The sequence below is a fragment of the Triticum dicoccoides genome, chromosome 1A (assembly GCF_002162155.2).
Source record: "Triticum dicoccoides isolate Atlit2015 ecotype Zavitan chromosome 1A, WEW_v2.0, whole genome shotgun sequence".
In the NCBI taxonomy this organism is placed as follows: domain Eukaryota; kingdom Viridiplantae; phylum Streptophyta; class Magnoliopsida; order Poales; family Poaceae; genus Triticum; species Triticum dicoccoides.
Window position 1 is genome coordinate 528,248,715 of NC_041380.1, and position 19,316 is coordinate 528,268,030.

The 19,316-nt window shown below is 47.9% G+C and overlaps 1 protein-coding gene and 1 pseudogene across 1 annotated transcript in view; both read right to left on the reverse strand.

The window, feature by feature from the left end:
• Positions 1 to 7,280: 7,280 nt before the first annotated feature.
• On the reverse strand, positions 7,281 to 13,811 carry LOC119354586 (annotated as a pseudogene).
• Positions 13,812 to 14,384: 573 nt separating this feature from the next.
• The window catches only part of LOC119354593 (protein FAR1-RELATED SEQUENCE 5-like), a 19,052-nt gene continuing 14,120 nt past the window's right edge, over positions 14,385 to 19,316 (reverse strand). The window contains exon 4 of the mRNA XM_037621307.1: positions 14,385 to 15,269. Within this exon, the coding sequence (XP_037477204.1) occupies positions 14,625 to 15,269 (645 nt within the window). The 3' untranslated portion in view covers positions 14,385 to 14,624. The remainder of the gene's footprint in view (positions 15,270 to 19,316) is intronic.

Genomic DNA, 19,316 nt, shown 5'->3' on the forward strand with positions numbered 1-19,316 from the left:
GGGCCAGTGCTCCTCTAAGTGTTGGTCCACCTGTCAGCTGCCGGTGGCCACCAGGGGTAACTCTGGGCTGGCCTACCCGTACCTAAGACAACCCGAGTGTGCCCTGAGAAAGAGATATGTGCAGCTCCTATCGGGATTTGTCGGCACATTCGGGCGGTGTTGCTGGTTTAGTTTTACCTTGTCGAAATGTCTTGTAACCGGGATTCCAAGTCTGATCGGGTCTTCCCGCTAGAAGAAATATCCTTCGTTGACCGTGAGAGCTTGTTATGGGCTAAGTTGGGACACCCCTCCAGGGATTTGAACTTTCGAAAGCCGTGCCCGCGGTTATGGGCAGATGGGAATTTGTTAATGTCCGGTTGTAGAAAACCTGAAGTTGACCTTAATTAAAATACATCAACCACGTGTGTAACCGTGATGGTCTCTTTTCGGCGGAGTCCGGGAAGTGAACACGGTGTTGGAGTTATGCTTGATGTAGGTTGTTTTAGGATCACTTCTTGATCATAGTTCATCGACCATGCTTTGCCTTCTCTTCTCGCTCTCATTTGCGTATGTTTAGCCACCATATATGCTAGCCACTTGCTGCAGCTCCACCCCATACTTTTCCTTACCCATAAGCTTAAATAGTCCTGATCGCGAGGGTGCGAGATTGTTGAGTCCCCGTGACTCACAGATACTTCCAAAACCAGTTTGCAGGTGCCGTTGAGACCGTGCAGGAGACTCAACCAAGCTCAAGGAGGAGCTCGATGAAGATCTTGTCCTTTGTGTCGTTTCGTTCTAGTTGATCAGTAGTGGAGCCCAGTTGGGGTCGATCGGGGACCTTGTCGCATTTGGGGTTCTTCTTTTATTTTGGTTCCGTAGTCGGACCTTGATTATATCTGGTTGATGTAATGTTTTATTCTTGTAATTGTGTGAAGTGGTGATTGTAAGCCAACTATGTATCTCTTTCCCTTATGTATTACATGGGTTGTGTGAAGATTACCTCACTTGCGACATTGCTTTCAATGCGGTTATGCCTCTAAGTCATGCTTCGACACGTGGGAGATATAGCCGCATCGAGGGCGTTACAGCAAGATAAGTACTCATGGTAATCCAGCTGATATGATGACAAAGCCAGTTCCGACCAATAAGTTTGAGCTTTGCTCAGACTTAGTTGGTATTTCTCACTAGTCCTATAGACTTTGACGCACAAGGTGTTTAAACTGATTTGGATGGAGTTATTCACTTTCTTCGACTACTGGAGGGAATTTGGCTCAAGGTGGAGATTGTTAAATTGTGATCCAAATTCTAGTACCGTATTGGACTAGACGTAGTACATACGGTGTGGGCCTTTTGCGTTGGTACCGACGCGTACGAGTACAACTCGTTTACTTGTCCTACAAAAACTGCTATGTATTGCCCCTCATATATACCCCATGTAATCGCACCTCAGACGGCCTGTCGTCTCGTGCTTATAATACTCCTCATAATGATCGCGCCTTTGTGCGTCCGTGGTTTTCTCCCACAAGGGTTTCTACGTAAAAATCTATGTGTTCTCGTGTCTCTTTTATCTCGTTATTATCTAATAGATTAGGCCATTCGGCCAGACGATGCCCGATAGACAATGCAGTCGGCCAGGGCGAAGGGGTACGTACATGGAGTTCGAAGTGCCCATGGATTGTAGGCGCGCACCGATTGATCAGGTGATTACCCTGGCATGAATACATGCATGAAAGGACCCATGTACTGGCCAGGTCGTACGTAATTCTAATACACATGTGTCCCAGTGTATGTACATATACATGAATACGTGTCTGGCTTGCCGGTACATAGTATGCCCTGATTACCCAAATACCGGCAAATATGTATGCCCTTGTGGCCAATTACCCGATCGATCAACGGCGTGAATACGTGTCCACCTCGCCGGTATGTACGTATGTCCCGAATATCCAAATACCGGCAAATACGTACGCACTTGTGGCCAGTTACCCGATCGATCAATGGCGTGCTGTGCACTGCTTGGATGCTCATGCGTGTGCAACGGATGGAAAGATAAGCATCAACGCATTTATCTTAAAAACAGCTTCGCGTGAATATCTCTTTCAAAAAGATCAGACCGGCTTCGGCGCCCAGTGTGCCATGCAGTGTCGATGCACCACCCGTCGGCTTCGATGCGGCCAACAGGCCAGTCCCTGGCCGAATGGGCCTAATAATCCAATCGGCTATAGGGAAGCCGACGCTGTATTATTTTTGAAAAAAAAATCAAATCTGTGTATTATTTCTTGAATTAATGAAAAAAATTGTATTATTTTTTTTTAAAAAAAGCCAGCAAATGCGCTCCTTCCTGCACTTTGACGTGTGCCGGTTGGTGCGGTGCGACAATATACCGTGGCACACCAGCTGCTTAGGATGAGACTCATTAGTGCCGGTTGGTGCGGTGCGACAATACGAATTCAATGGCATAATTTTTGGGTCACTTGACCCACATTTTATCAAGATTCTTGGACTTATCAACTCAGACACTAATTCCCTATGCCAAAGTTGTCTATTGGTTGCTCTTATTGCGTACGCCCACTCGTATAATATAACATTCCCAGATATGTGTTTAAATATGGATCATTTCAAGGAGTCAAAAAGAGCCAGGATTTTCACTTTATATTAAACCTTAACTATCATGCATACATCTCAAATGCCATGCAAAGCTTAATAGGGCCAATGTTAACTTGAGTTCCTAGCGACAAAGCAAGGACATCGTTTTGCTTTTTGTCTAGTCATCTTAGTGACTTGTCTCACAAGCCTGGTAGAGATACTTACTCGTTACATAGCAAGGCCATGAAGAATTGAAATTAGCAAATAATCCAAAATCAAGCCAAATAATCTTTCCACACTTGTGAATCACAATTTCACCATCACTAATTAACTAACAAATCAATGTTTTGTATTCATGTTTCTGTTATGTTACACAAAGGGTTTGGTGCGCGATCTATATTTCTTTTGCTATCCGAGTTGGAAATCAATCAACACTAAGAAGTTTCTCCTTGTTGGTTGAGTTTGTGAGAGGTTGTTTGTCATGATTTCTGGGGTTATTCACTTTGGGGTTGCTCATATGCATATGTGCAATAAATGATACAAACATTGGCAAGCACGGCACACGCGGTAAACTAAATGACCACAATAATTGGCATGTGATGTTTGGTGAAAAAAATTGATATCCTGGCCACACAACACGGTTTCACTTGCTAATCTTCTATACATATCTACTAGTACTAGCTTCCACATGCAGCAGGATCTGGCTCAGTTAAGAAAAAGGGTTTCCCCCCGCTTTGTATTCCAAAGCAACCATCTGATACATCCAACGATAGGTGCTGGGGCGGAAGCAGCACAAGCACGCCTAAAAAAACAAAAAGAAACAAATGCCGATAACGGCGGATCGGCAAAAACGAAGAAGCCTCGCGACCGCTGCGTCCATCGGAGATCGCCCACCAAGCTCCGAGACTCCGAAGCGCCGGTACCAATCAACACCTCCAAGAAGGAACGCGACGATGACGACGCTGCTGCCAAGGGTTTCCCCCGGAATCTGGCTCGGTTGCTAGGGGAGAATGCCAAAATTTAGGATGAGAGCAACAATGAAGACCATGGTGATTGACATCGACAGTTACATAGCATGATCTAGTAGGGAATGAGATGTATTGGAAACTTGAGTTGGATACAGGTATGAAAATAGATTAATGCATGGAAGAGAAGTAGATCTAACAAAACATAGCCCAATGTGGCGCTATGTTGTCAATTCAATGCATTTCATCCTAGAGTGTTGAGCTGCATATTACATCACTTGGGTACATACCAATTGGTCGAGCTAAGCATGGCTCTGTCTCCGAAGCTGGGAAAGATAGAATGAAAAATATATGTATTCTATCTCTGTTATCCTAAATGGGCTCGTGTGACTTAAAGCATGAGAACACGCCGTTATTAACATCTACTCGTCACCTTGCCGTCTTTGGTTGTTTATAAATCGTGTTTGTCCAAGCCCGCCTTTCTTTCCCCAGAAAGTAGAACAAAACTTTTGTTATATTAACCAAAAGTTACGTTCAACAGTCAATGAGACTTGTGCACATATGGTCCTTTAAGTGTGGCGATGACATCAGTGTCCTCCAACCGTATAAAGGAAAACCACGTAATAGTAAATTAATATAAATAAGGAAAATATGTTTTACTTTGAAACTACTCCATTTAAAAATAGACTACATTTTAGGCATCTATTTACTTGCAATAGTAAGTGACGTTCTAGGAAATGCCCTTTGGTGGACGGGTGCATTGGTGGACTTAATAAAACATATTTCCACAATGCAAAAAAATAAAAACAATTGTACACACACAAATACACATATAACACGTTCAAGAAAAAAATTCATAACAATATACTTTCATACATGGCATAGACAAAAAAACAAATACATAAATGAAAATGGACCAATTTTTTTTTATTGTTGGGCAGGATTTTTTTTGTGCTGCTTGCAAATCATAATATTTTAAAATGAAATCTCCCAAATCCTTCATGAATATGTACAAGTTTCCATAGTTTTTTTTAAATTGAAAGTTGGAAATATGATTTTTGAATCATTTCAAAAAAACAGGAGCCAATGCCCCCGTCTACCAAAAGATCGCTTCCGTGACGTTCTACGCTTTCTAGAGATAACTCACATCATCTCCTATCATATTCTTGTCCTCCTTGAGTGATTTCCTTTTTTTTCGACGACCATGAGTGAATTCCTTACTACTCCCTTCTTTCTAGATTATAAAGTGTCCATACATTTTACGATTCAACTTCGACCATTAATTGGCCAGTAACAAATGAATTATTCTCATAAAATTGAAATATACGAAACTTCCTTTTGAATACGAATTCAGTGGCATTACTTTTTGGGTCACTTAACCCACATTTTACTAAAATTATTGCAGTTATAACCTAAGTAAAGATTCCCTATACCAACATCATCTATTGGTTGCTTTTATAGTGTATGCTCATCCCTATAATATGACATCCCGGGTGATGGGTAGCCTGGCCCGAAGCCGTACATCTGGGCCAGGCTCGGACCTCACTTACCAGCCCACAACCCGCGACCCGAAGCCCAAGAAAAGCTCGGAGAAACATGATTTATACGCTTTTATATAAATATAGGTACAGTATTATAGTACTAATCCCCGAAAGTAGCAATATTTTTATGTTAAAATGTGAAAATGGGCATTTTGTCGGGCTGCCGGTTCACCTAGGTTGGGCTCGTGCTTGTATTTTGAGGTCGGGCTTTTTGAAACCCGGCCCGGCCTGGAAATGCCCAGGATTAGTTTAAATGGATCATCTCAACGAGTCAAAAAAGAGGCAGGATTGCCACTTTATGTTAAACCTTAACTATTATACATAAATCTGAAATGCCATGCAAAGCTTAGTAGAGTGAATGTTAACTTGAGTGCCTAGTTAGGGCATGTCCAATGCCTGAGCGCTTGCACGAGCGCTTAAGGAAATAAAAGAAAATTTAAACCATGTAGCAGCGGCTGGAGCATTCAGTCCTCCAACCTAATGACCAGTGGCGTAGTTAGGGGGTGGTCTATGAACCACCCTAGAATTTCCCCATAGCTTGTATATAGTGTAGTAAAAATATATTTCTTTATAAATAAATAAAATTATGTAAATATTTATATTGATGGGCCACCCTGGCTTATTGGACTGATTACGCCACTGCTAATGACAAGGCCAGGCGCTTAATATGGCACACTTCGAGTCCTAGCGCAGAAGGAAAAGAGGTCTAGCACCCGGCGCGAGAAGTTGCGTCGACGCAAGACTGAATCCTGGGCTTAGCTGGGAACAGAAAAAAAAAATGGCTGGGATTTTGGGCATAACGGCTAGGGATTTGACCCTAGCGTCCGAGCTAAGCGCCCCCATTGTATGTGCCCTTACAAAGCAAGAATATCGTTTTTCTTTTTGTCTAGCCATCTCAGTGACTTGTCTCACAAGCCTGGTAGAGATACATACTACACATTCATCATCGCAAAAAAAGGATACATACTACACATTCGTTACGTAGCAAGGCCATGAAGAATTGAAATTAGTAGATAATTCGAAATCAAACCAAGTAGTCTTTTCATACTTATGGATCGCAACTTCACTATCACTAATAACTAACAAATCAGTCTTTTGTATTCATGTTCCTGTTAAGTTACACAAAGGGTTTGGTGGGCAATCTATATTTCTTTTGATACCCGAGATCAAAATCAATCAACGGTAAGAAGTCTGTCGTTGTTGGTTGAGTTTGTGATAGGTTCTTTGTCACGATTTGCTAGCATTATTTGCTTTGGGGTTGGTCATATGTATATGTGCAATAAATGCTACAAACATTGCCAAGTACGCCCATCCTCTACATAACTTAGATGCACACAGTCAACAAAGTCCTCGCACCAAGCCAAAAAGAAGAAAACGAAATATAAATAACTAAGTTCTGTATAACGCCAAGTCGTAGGTGGCCCAATTCTAAGATCATGCTGCCACCCATGTTGGGTAAAAGTATCTCTTGTCGTGGCCTCCAATCGTGTACACACCTCTGTGAACAGGTCTTAATTCTCCACTCGTTATAAAAAGGACCATAAACATAGCATGATCTAGCAGGAAACGGGATGTATTGCAAATTTGAGTCAGAGACAAGTTTGAAAAAAGAATCCTCATAAGAGCAGTAGAACTAGGAAGAACATAGCACAACGTGACTCTATGTTGTCAATTCAATGCATTTTCATCCTAGAGTGTTGAGCTGCATATTTCATCACTCAGGTACATACCGATTGGTCGAGCTAAGCATAGCCCGGTCTCCGACACTTGTAAAGATAGAATGAAAAATAAATGCAGTCTGTTCATGTAATCCTAAATGGAGTCTTGTGACTTCAAAAAATGTTGATAGAAGTACTTTTGACAAAATAAGAGGTGGCTTAATTTGGTGGTTGCATTATTACGCTAGTGAAGTGAACCTTATCTCAATGATACAAACACCATACACTGATCGAGCTTGCATATATTCATCGATGCAACAAAAACAAATGTGATCAAATCAATTTCTTGGTACACAACACGCAAGTCCACATGCATGACAACTATTCCCTCCGTTCCTAAATATTTGTCTTTCTAGAGATTTCAACAAGTGACTACATACGGAGCAAAATGAGTGAATCTATACTCTAAAATATGTCTATATACATCCATATGTGATAGTCTATTTAAAATTTATAAAAAAAGACAAATATTTAGGAACGGAGAGAATATATTAGACATCGTTGAAGCGTCTCAGGCCTCGACCTCGTCGATGTAGTGCTCCTGGCGTCCCTGGTCGACCAGAACCCCCTGCAGCTTCTTGGCGTTGGTCGCCAACACCTTCCCGTGCTCCTCCACCATGACTCGCCGCACCGCCACCGCGACACCGTCCCGGTCAAACGAACCGTCGTTCTCGTCCCTCGCCACCTCCACGCCGATCCCTCTCTCTACCATCGCCCGCGCGATCAAGGGCTGGTCGACGACGAACGGCAGCATCACCAGCGGGATCCCGGAGGAGAGGCTCTCGATGGTGGAGCCCCAGCCACAGTGCGTCAAGAACGTGCCCGTGGCGCAGTGCGCCAGCGCCTCCACCTGCGGCACCCACCCCGTGCAAACCACCCCGCGGTGCCGCGTACGCTCCTCGAACCCGGCTGGCAACAGAAGCTCGTCGTCGTTGCTGGTGCCCGCCGGCTTGCGTAGCGCCCAGAGGAAGTGCACGCCGGCGAGCTCTAGGCCGAGCGCGAGTTCATGGGCGTTCTCTGGCGTCAACGGCGCCTCGCTTCCCAGCGCAACGGAGATGACGGAGTTGGGAGGCTGGTCGTCCAGCCATCGCAGGACCTGCGGACGGACGATGCTGCCTGAGCTGCTCTGCCGGTGGTCTTCTTCAAGGTCGTCGGGTGCCCCCGGTAGAAGGATCCCGGCGGGGATGGCGGGCTTCCGGAAGAGATCGGATAGGAGGCCAAACATCCGGGGCTCCAATTCCTCGCAGCTCTGGTGTATGATCCGTTCTAAAAAAAGCTCCGGTGTATGGTGAGGCGGCTGCGCTCCAAGACCTGCCACCAGCGGTCCATGTCGGACACGCCGGATGCGTTGGTACAGAAGGCGTCGGTGATCCACTGGGCCTCGTGGCGGAGGAAGAAGGTGGTGGACGGGAAGGGAATCCACCTGGGTGTCTCGGCGAAGTGCTCCGGCTCCATGCGCGGGTGTGCGGCGTTTGCCCACCGCGGCCCCAGGAAGACCGACAAGGCAGCCTGGGAGGCTGGGAAGTCAGGAACGTGGCGGATGCCACCTTGAGCTGGTCGGCGATGGGCGGGACCCAGTGGTGGCAGAAGTCGTCGACGATCCAGTCGGGCCTCCTACCGGCGGCGAGGAACGCCGCGAGTGGGCCGGCGAGGCCGTCCATGGCCTTCTTGAGGAGCCCGACCTTGTCGGGCGGCAGGTCAGACGTGACCTCGGCGCCCTCCAGCAGCCCATCCACGGCCGGAAGATGCAGCGGCACGTATTGAATTCATGCTCCAGCCAACTCATCCAAAAGTCCGAACTGATGGAGGGAGGCGGGCAATATATTTTAACACTCCCCCTCACGTCTAGGCTATTTTAGTCCTTAGACTTGGTATCGATGTAGGCCGCATAATCGTTTTATTTAATACTGCGTTGGCAGGATCTTGAACTCAAGACCTCTTGGCTCTGATACCATAAAAGATATGAAGCGTTCCTACTCCATCGAGGGAGCCGCGTGGTAGTTTATATTGATGCGTGGCCGAAGCCTGGCTTGACGTACAAGGTTATGACAGAAAGAGTTTGGGTAGAATACAAGAGAAGGAAGGAGGTTGAGATTACAACTCTATATTCTAACACCCTCCCTTAATCTCAACTAACCTAAGTTAAGATTACTCTTGAATTCTTCAAACGGTCTTGCTGGTAGTGCTTTTGTAAAACCGTCAGCCACTTGATCCTTAGAAGGAATAAATCGAATCTCAAGTTTCCTTGCCGCAACCCTTTCTCGTACAAAGTGAAAATCAATTTCTATGTGCTTTGTCCTGGCATGGAACACTGGATTTGCAGACAGATATGTTGCTCCCAAATTATCACACCATAAACATGAGATACGATTCTTCTTGATTCCCAATTCCTCAAGAAGTGATTCAACCCAAATGATCTCAGCAGTTGCATTAGCCAAAGACTTGTATTCAGCTTTTGTACTTGAGCGTGACACAGTAGCTTGCTTTCTAGCACTCCAGGAGATAAGATTAGATCCAAAGAACACTGCAAAACCTCCAGCTGATCTTCTGTCATCACTACATCCTGCCCAGTCAGCATCAGAGAATGCACTCACAAGAGAAGAATTAGACCGTTTGAAATGAATTCCTATTCCCATAGTATGTTTCACATATCTCACAATCCTCTTGACAACTGACCAATGTGCAGAAGTAGGTGCATAAAGATATTGACAAACCTTGTTGACAGCAAATGAGATATCTGGACGTGTGAGAGTTAAATATTGTAGTGCTCCCACAGTACTCCTATACCTTGTACTCTCCTCCTCTTGAAGTGGCTCACCCTCATATGCTGAGAGACTTTCTGAGGAGGATAAAGGTGTAGACATTGGCTTGCAATTTTTCATCCCCATGCGAGACAGAAGCTCAAGAATATATTTTTCCTGATTTAACACAATACCATCTTGAGTTTTCTTGACTTCAATACCCAAGAAGAAATGCAAATCACCTAGGTCCTTCAAGGCAAACTCTGAGCTCAAATCATGCAAAAGAGCATTAGTAGCATTTTATGAAGAACTTGCAACTATGATATCATTAACATATATAAGCACAAAAATGACTACTCCTGCCTTGTTATAAATAAACAAGGATGTGTCAGCCTTGGAAGCAACAAAGCCAAGATATTTTAACTGTGAGCTCAATCTGGAATACCATGCTCTGGGTGCTTGCTTTAGACCATAGAGTGCTTTATCAAGCTTGCAGACATACTGTGGCAATTTCTTACTCTCATACCCAGGTGGTTGTCTCATAAACACTTCCTCTTCCAGAACACCGTGCAGAAACGCATTCTGTACATCTAGCTGCCTTAAACTCCATCCTCTGGATACAGCAATGGCTAACACAAGTCTGATAGTTGCATCTTTCACAACGGGACTAAAGGTGTCCTCATAGTCAATGCCATAACGTTGCTTAAAGCCCTTTGCAACTAGACGTGCCTTATATCTGTCAATGGAGCCATCTGCCTTCTTCTTAATTCTATACACCCATTTGCAATCAATAATATTTTTACCTCTCTGATTTGGTACAAGATGCCAAGTCTTATTCCTCATGAGCGCAGAATACTCCTCATCCATTGCCTTTTTCCATTTAGGATCATCAAGTGCATTCTTCAACGATGTTGGTTCTCCTGAAATACACAACATTCCATATGGTATAGTTCCATCTTTCCTAATTTTAGGATTCCGTATACCTTTCTGTAGTCGGGTCATAACACGTGAAGAAACCTCTTGCTGCACCGCTGGTATACTTGCCACAGAAGATCCAGGAGAATCTGCTGATGCAGTGGACTGATTTGTCGTCATATGCGCAGGGGATCCTGTGGCTTCTGGTGTGGCTGCCCCTCCTACAGGCACTGGCGCAGAGGATCCGCCACCCGACCGCGACTGAAGGCGCGCGTGGTGCAGGGAGGATCTGGTCCCGCCGCTGGTCCCGCCTGACGCTGGCGCGCGGGGCGAGGGGGATTCGGCCCCGCTGCTGGTCCCGCCTGAAGCTGACGCGGCAGCACGGGAGTGGCCCGCCCTGGATCCAGGACTGGAGCCATCAGGGGCTTGATCCGAGGCGGATGCGGTCGCGTGATCCGAGATCTGCGCGCGTGCAGGGGTGGCAGGCGCCGCCAGATCTTCTTCGTCATCTGTGCCAGCTTCGTCTCCTTCCTCAGCATGAAATATAGGATCAAAACCAGCCATATTTTCGAGATCTTGGTCATTTTGAGCACCGTTTTCTCCAGGGACCTGCACAGGCATAAGAGAAAGACCAGTACCAGCAGGAATATCATCACATTGGTTAGTACAATTGTTGTCGCCCCCATGATCAAAAGACCGAAGATGTGAAGGAAGAAGAAGAATTTCTTTGCGAAGAAGTGCACCAGCATTAGGATGAAGGGATGCAAAGGGAAACACGGACTCATCAAATACAACATCTCTGGATATATACACCCGACCAGTAGGAACATCAAGGCACTTGACCCCTTTATGCATGGGGCTATAGCCTAAAAAGACACACCGTTTTGAGCGGAAAGCGAGTTTGCGTGTGTTGTAAGGCCTAAGATTGGGCCAACAGGCACAACCAAAAATATGAAGAGATGTATAGTTGGGTGTGACACCAAGAAGTCGTGTAATGGGTGTTTCAAATTTGATAACTTTACTTGGAAGCAAGTTGATGAGATATGTAGCAGTTAAGAATGCTTCATCCCAAAATTTAAGCGGCATGGAAGCATTTGCTAACAAGGCAAGCCCCATATCAACTATGTGACGGTGCTTTCTTTCAGCGGATCCATTTTGTTGGTGAGCATGAGGACAAGATACATGGTGTGATATGCCAAGCTTTTGAAAGAAAGAATTTAGTTTTTCATACTCACCACCCCAGTCACTTTGCATAGCAATGATTTTAGAGTTCAGTTTGCGTTCAACAAGATTTTGGAAATTGAGGAAAACTTGGAATACATCAGATCGCTTTTTCAACAGATAAATCCAAGTAAATTTACTATAGTCATCAATAAAACTTACATAATAGGAAAATCTACCAACTAAAATAGGAGCTGGCCCCCATACATCTGAAAAGATAAGTTGTAAAGGGGCAGTAGACACACTAGTAGAAATTGGGTAAGGTAATTGATGACTTTTTGCTTGTTGACACGGATCACAAACTGACTCACTACTAGGCTCATAAGAGAGTTTATTTTTGCTAAGAACATATCTAACTATGACTGAAGATGGATGACCTAAACGACTATGCCACCTTGATGTAGATAGCTTGGTGACAATATTTGCTTGTTTATTGGACCATGAAGATGATGATGATGATGATGATATGAGTGGGTAGAGTCCTCCCACGCACCGTCCTCTAAGAATGACTCTCCTTGTTTTCAAGTCCTTAACCAAGAAAAAATAAGGATAGAATTCAATAAGAACATTGTTATCAAGAGTGAATCGATGAACGGAAACAAGATTTTTAGAGGTTTGAGGAACATGCAAGACATTGGTCAAGTGTAAATTTTTCATGGGGGTTTTAACAATTGAACTGCCAATGTGTGTGATATCCATACCAGAACCGCTTGCCGTGCGAATTTGGTCGCCTCCATTGTACTTCTCCCGCATCGTCAACTTGTCAAGTTCACCTGTGATGTGGTTTGTTGCTGCACTGTCGGCGTACCAGTTGGTGTCCACGCCATAGGAGACTGCATGCGCCTGCTTTTCTTCCTGGTCGTTTTCTTCATAACGCCACCAGCAAACTCGTGCACCTCCTGGATGGTGTCTGTAGCATATCTGACATTCTGGATAGTCATGATGTTGCTCACGAGCCTGCTGTTGCTGTTACTGTCGAGGACGGCCTCTGAATCCGCCGCCTCCATTGGAGGAAGACGACTGTCGGTCACCGCGGTCACCACGATCACCACGGCCACGGCCTCTTCCTCCACGCCCGCGAGATCTGCCACGGGACTGGCCACGGCCTCTGTAGACCGCATTAGCGGATGAATAGAACCCGCCTGAAGATGAGTCGCCTAGCATCTCCATCCTTTATCAAAGGCAGCAATCTGGGCAAAAAGATCGTCGGTTGTGATGATGTTTTTGACAGCGCCGATCGCCGCCACCACGGGGTCGTAGTCGCGGTCCAGTCCGGCCAGAATATAGTCCACCATCTCCGGATCAGATACGGGACGACCTGCTGCAGCTAGTTCATCCCCAAGACTTTTCATCTTCGCCATATACGCCGAGCTTGACATCGAGCCCTTCTTGGTATTGGTGATGGCGATTCTCAGATTAGTAATCCGAGACTGAGATTGTGAGGCGAAGAGATTTGTCACCGTCGTCCAGAGCTCAAAGGTGGAATCTTTCCCAACAACTTGTGCAAGAATTTCTGGAGACATGGAATTGAGAAGGTATGATAGAACCTGCTGATCTTTGGCGATCCAGGGTCCGTATAGGGGATTCGGCTCTAGGGCCGTGGTCTTGTCTGCCTTCGTGATCTCCACCATCTTGGGTGGAGCGGCATCGGTGTTGTCCAGGAGCCCCGTCACCTGCGCGCCTCGTAGGGCTGGGAGGACCTGCGTCTTCCAGAGGATGAAATTACCTCTTGCGAGCTTCTCAGACGGCGGCGATCCAAGGTTGAGGGAGACGCCGGCGGAGGAAGCCATGGAGACAATGATGTGTGGTTTCTAGGGTTTTGGATTGTGGCTAGATGTATGAGAAGAGGTGGCTCTGATACCATATTGAATTCATGCTCCAGCCAACTCATCCAAAAGTCCGAACTGGTGAAGGGAGGCGGGCAATATATTTCAACAGCACGAACCGGAGGCGGGCGGACAGACCGGCCGGCACGGCCGGGAGCCTGGCGAGATTCCGCGGCGTGGACACGAAGGACACGGTGTGGCCCCTGGCCGCGAGGCGCTTGGAGAGCTCCAGGAACGGGATCATGTGGCCGAACGCCAGCCACGGGAACACCACCACCTCCAGCCCGCCGGCGCCGGCAGCCGCTGCTTCCATTGCCATCTGCTCGCAACGGATCGATGGAGCGAAGTAAAACAGGGAGAGGCTTGGTCTTTGGTGTTGCTGCTGGGCAGTGGGCATAAACTAAATAATGGAGCTCTTGGGGGAAAAGCTATTCTCACATGCATTAATATAGCCCCGTATAGTGGCACTCATTAATGCACGTTGTGCCATGCTGTTCAAGCTTTTCCATCAGTCGGACAGAAACGAGTCGTTGTAAGTACTGTTGATCCAATTATTTTTTGGAAGGTGAAGTTCTCTATACTCTGTCAGTTGCCTTAGCAATAGCGTGACATACTGAGAGTGCATTTGAGCAAGATATTACTTCTAATACTAATTAAACTAAGTACAAGTTGTGAATAATTGATAATGGATGAACTATTTTTGAGTGCAACCATTCACTGCAGGCTTCAAACTGAAGGGGTGTTTTTCTTTATTTAAGAGGACTTGCCTTTTCTTTCAAGACATGATGTCATGTGCATTTCATTCAAAATCTTTTCTGATGTACACTTGAAATAAAAGCTGACCTGCATGTCTCGAAAATACATTATAGTAACCAGGTGATGGCTGTGAAGAAGCATTTGAAATAGATGCAAGGAAATGTAATAAATAAACAAGGTTCAAAAGTGATGAACCGATACTTACAATGCAAATAGTGTGATCGTGTTGCCAGGACATAAATAATCCACCATACTACAATAAAGGTATGTGTGGGAGGTTATCAGGTTAACAAATATTAATAACACCAAATAGATGCTATATACACCTTTCTGGTATTCCAGTGTACTTCTTCCGCTTTACCACCCATCATCAGAACTAACTCCTTGAAAGCCCAATCGAAATATTCTGCAGTCTCGTTTGTAAGAAGTACTCCAGCGAAAATAATACTCTGGAAGTGGTCACTCCAACGAACATCCTAAACGGCATCTTGTATATGTTGGTCTCGTACGTTGTATCGAATGTTACAACATCACCAAAGTGAGAATATAGAGCTCTGCTCGGACCACTTGTCCACATGAGAGACCTTAGATTTTTATTGGCGTCCAGCTGCATTGAGAAAACAAACCTATTGTCCTGAGCTATATTGTCTCTGAAACCCTCAATTGTTTTTCTTACATCATCTTTTAGAGCTTCAGCTGCAATGTCCGAACACAAAGTCCTCAGAGCCTTCTTCATGAATGGAACACCATCCGTTGTACCATAGAAGCTGCCAACTATGCCATTTATTCTGCTAAGGCTAACATTATTCTCACGGAGGTGCCTAACCATAGTTTTGGTAGAATCATCTATGTGCCTATGAGAAAACAAATGCTTCTTCTGGCCACAACTCTCAACCAGATCATGGTTGTGTTGTTCATTGAATATCTTGACATACCATAGTAAATCATTGGACCTAAGCAACCTTAGCCGTGCACGACATCCACATCTGGTGCTGCTGAGCTTTGTCTTCTTATCAATGCCCTGAAATGTCAGACAAATGTTTGTTAAGAATAAGAAAGATCTATTTGCGTAAGAGTAATATCGCATAAAGTTTATACCTAGAAACTTTCACTACCAGAAAAACTAGGGTTGCCGACGGCCCCCGTCGGCATCTATGGACCTATGCCAACGGCCAAGGATAGGCCGTAGGCGTAGAATAGCCGTCGGCATACATCCATCTATGCCGACGGGGCCGTCGGCATAGACGAGGCCGTCGGGACCGTCCGAGCTACGCCTACGGGGCCCGTCGGCATAGCTCGGGCCCACCTGCCCGGTCAGCGCTGACCATTTGACGGCGTTGATCCTACGCCGACGGGCGGTAACGGCGGCCGTTGGCATATCTGTGGCAGAGGTATGCCTACGGCATAGCCGTCGGCATAGGCCCCTCTGCCACGTCAACGATCCGTGTGCCACGCCACGTCATCGATCCGTGTGTGCACAGATATGCCGACGGCCTTGCCGTCGGCATATGTTGACTTTACTTAATTTTTTATTTTTACTTTGGTTATCTGTGGCAGAGGTATGCCTACGGCACAGCCGTCGGCATAGGCTCCTTCGCCACATCATCGATCCGTGTGCCACGCCACGTCATCAATCCGTGGGACAACCTCCGTCATCGATCCGTGTATTTTACTTTATTTTTTTATTTTTACTTTGTTTTGTTATTTTTACTTTATTTTAGTTTTTGCTTTTGCATAAGATAATTATGCCTTATCTAAAGAAACATACCCGATGGTATATCGATTGCCCCCCGTTACGAACGTCGCTATCGTCGTGTCATGGAGGGGGGAAACGGTCGACACGGAAGGAATTCTGGTTGGTGGGGGGATTCGGGGTGTAGCTATGTCACCGAAACATCGCACGGGTCCCGATGCATATGTGAAAGTGTTCATGCATAAGTAGACGCCCGTCTTGGGGCTCCGGGGTGTGCCCCCCCTCACGGACGGCGCTGCCGCCGGGACCTGGAGGGGGGAAACAGACGCGTGGGGTCTACACGGAGGGGATCTTGCTGTGGGTCTGGCACGGATGTTGCTCCAAAGTGTTCCTATGGGCTGACCTAACACAACCGGGTGGGGAGGTCCACTGGTCAAAGCCCGTTCGTGCAAAGTCAAAGGGCTAGATTCCGTGGTCAAACGCTACAGGGTTAGGCGGGACGGGGGCACTGGGGGTAGCAATGCCACCGGAGCGTCGCACCGGGCCCTCATACATGCGGGGTGGTATGGTGGCATGTCCGAAGAGGCAGGACGCGTCTCCGGTGCGTGGCCCCCCTCACGGACGGCGATGACACGGTAGTAGACGTTCTGCGGTAACGATGCGGTGTCAATATTACTAAATACTCGAAGCGCGATAAAATCATGAGTTTTTTTGCACGACGTGGGCACATGTGCTATAGGAACGATGGTATTTTTTCATAATTTTTGGTGATGGAGAAGTATCCGAAAAATTCCCTCTACGCGGGTTGCCCTTCGCGCGTCTACGGCTGTGGCCGACGGCCTCCGGGGGCTAGCATGCCGCCAAATCTTGCGTAGGCGGCCTCTCACAAGTCTGGAAGTGTTGTGGCGGTTGCAAACGCCCAGCACGCGTGTCCGGGGTGTGCCCCCCCTCACGGACGGCGCTGCTGCCGGCACCTGGAGGGGGGAAACGGACGCGTGGGGTCTACACGGAGGGGATCTTGCTGTGGGTCTGGCCCGGATGTTGCTCCAAAGTGTTCCTATGGCTAAACTAACACAACCGGGTGGGGAGGTCCACTGGTCAAAACCGTTTGTGCAAAGTCAAAGGGCTAGATCCCGTGGTCAAACGCTACAGGGTTAGGCGGGACGGGGGCACTGGGGGTAGCAATGCCACCGGAGCATCGCACCGGGCCCTCATACATGCGGGGTGGTGTGGTGGCATGTCCGAAGAGGCGGGACGCGTCTCCGGTGCGTGGTCCCCCTCACGGACGCGATGACACGGTAGTAGACGTTCTGCGGTAACGATGCGGCGTCAATATTACTAAATACTCGGAGCGCGATAAAATCAAGAGTTTTTTTGCACGACGTGGGCACATGTGCTATAGGAACGATGGTATTTTTTCATAATTTTTGGTGATGGAGAAGTATCCGAAAAATTCCCTCTACGCGGATTGCCCTTCGCGCATCTACGGCTGTGGCCGGCGGCCTCCGGGGGCTAGCATGCCGCCAAATCTTGCGTAGGCGGCCTCTCACAAGTCTAGAAGTGTTGTGGCGGTTGCAAACGCCCGGCACGCGTGTCCGGGGTGTACCCCCCCTCACGGACGGCGCTGCCGCCGGCACCTGGAGGGGGGAAACGGACGCGTGGGGTCTACACGGAGGGGATCTTGCTGTGGGTCTGGCCCGGATGTTGCTCCAAAGTGTTCCTATGGGCTGACCTAACACAACCGGGTGGGGAGGTCCACTGGTCAAAGCCCGTCCGTGCAAAGTCAAAGGGCTAGATCTCGTGGTCAAACGCTACAGGGTTAGGCGGGACGGGGCACTAGGGGTAGCAATGCCACCGGAGCGTCGCACCGGGCCCTCATACATGCAGGGTGGTGTGGTGGCATGTCCGAAGAGGCGGGACGCGTCTCCGGTGCGTGGCCCCCCTCACGGACGGCGATGACACGGTAGTAGACGTTCTGCAGTAACGATGCGGCGTCAATATTACTAAATACTCGGAGCGCGATAAAATCAAGAGTTTTGTTGCACGACATGGGCACATGTGCTATAGGAACGATGATATTTTTTCATAATTTTTGGTGATGGAGAAGTATCCAAAAAATTCCCTCTACGCGGATTGCCCTTCGCGCGTCTACGGCTGTGGCCGGCGGCCTCCGGGGGCTAGCATGCCGCCAAATCTTGCGTAGGCGGCCTCTCACAAGTCTGGAAGTGTTGTGGCGGTTGCAAACGCCCGGCACACGTGTCCGGGGTGTGCCCCCCCCCTCACGGACGGCGCTGCCGCCGGCACCTGGAGGGGAAAAACGGACGCGTGGGGTCTACACGGAGGGGATCTTGCTGTGGGTCTGGCCCGGATGTTGCTCCAAAGTGTTCCTATAGGCTGACCTAACACAACCGAGTGGGAAGGTCCACTGGTCAAAGCCCGTCCATGCAAAGTCAAAGGGCTAGATCCCGTGGTCAAATGCTACAGGGTTAGGCGGGACGGGGGCACTGGGGGGTAGCAATGCCACCGGAGCGTCGCACCGGGCCCTCATACATGTGGGGTGGTGTGGTGACATGTCCGAAGAGGCGAGACGCGTCTCCGGTGCGTGGCCCCCCCTCACGGACGGCGATGACACGATAGTAGACGTTCTGCGGTAACGATGCGGCGTCAATATTACTAAATACTCGGAGCGCGATAGAATCAAGAGTTTTTTTGCACGACGTGGGCACATGTGCTATAGGAACGATGGTATTTTTTCATAATTTTTGATGATGGAGAAGTATCCGAAAAATTCCCTCTACGCAGATTGCCCTTCGCGCGTTTACGGCTGTGGCCGGCGGCCTCCGGAGGCTAGCATGCCGCCAAATCTTGCGTAGGCGGCCTCTCACAAGTCTAGAAGTGTTGTGGCGGTTGCAAACGTCCGACACGCGTGTCCGGGGTGTGCCCCTCCTCACGAACGTCACTGCCGCCGGCACCTGGAGGGGGGAAACGGACGCGTGGGGTCTACACGGAGGGGATCTTGCTGTGGGTCTGGCCCGGATGTTGCTCCAAAGTGTTTCTATGGGTTGACCTAACACAACCGGGTGGGGAGGTCCACTGGTCAAAGCCCGTCCGTGCAAAGTCAAAGGGCTAGATCCCGTGGTCAAACGCTACAGGGTTAGGCGGGACGGGGGCACTCGGGGGGTAACAATGCCACCGGAGCGTCGCACCGGGCCCTCATACATGCGGGGTGATGTGGTGGCATGTCCGAAGAGGCGGGACGCGTCTCCAGGGCGTGGCCCCCCCTCACGGACGGTGATGACACGGTAGTAGACGTTCTGCGGTAACGATGCGACAGAGGTGGAACGTCTACTACCGTGTCATCGCCGTCCGTGAGGG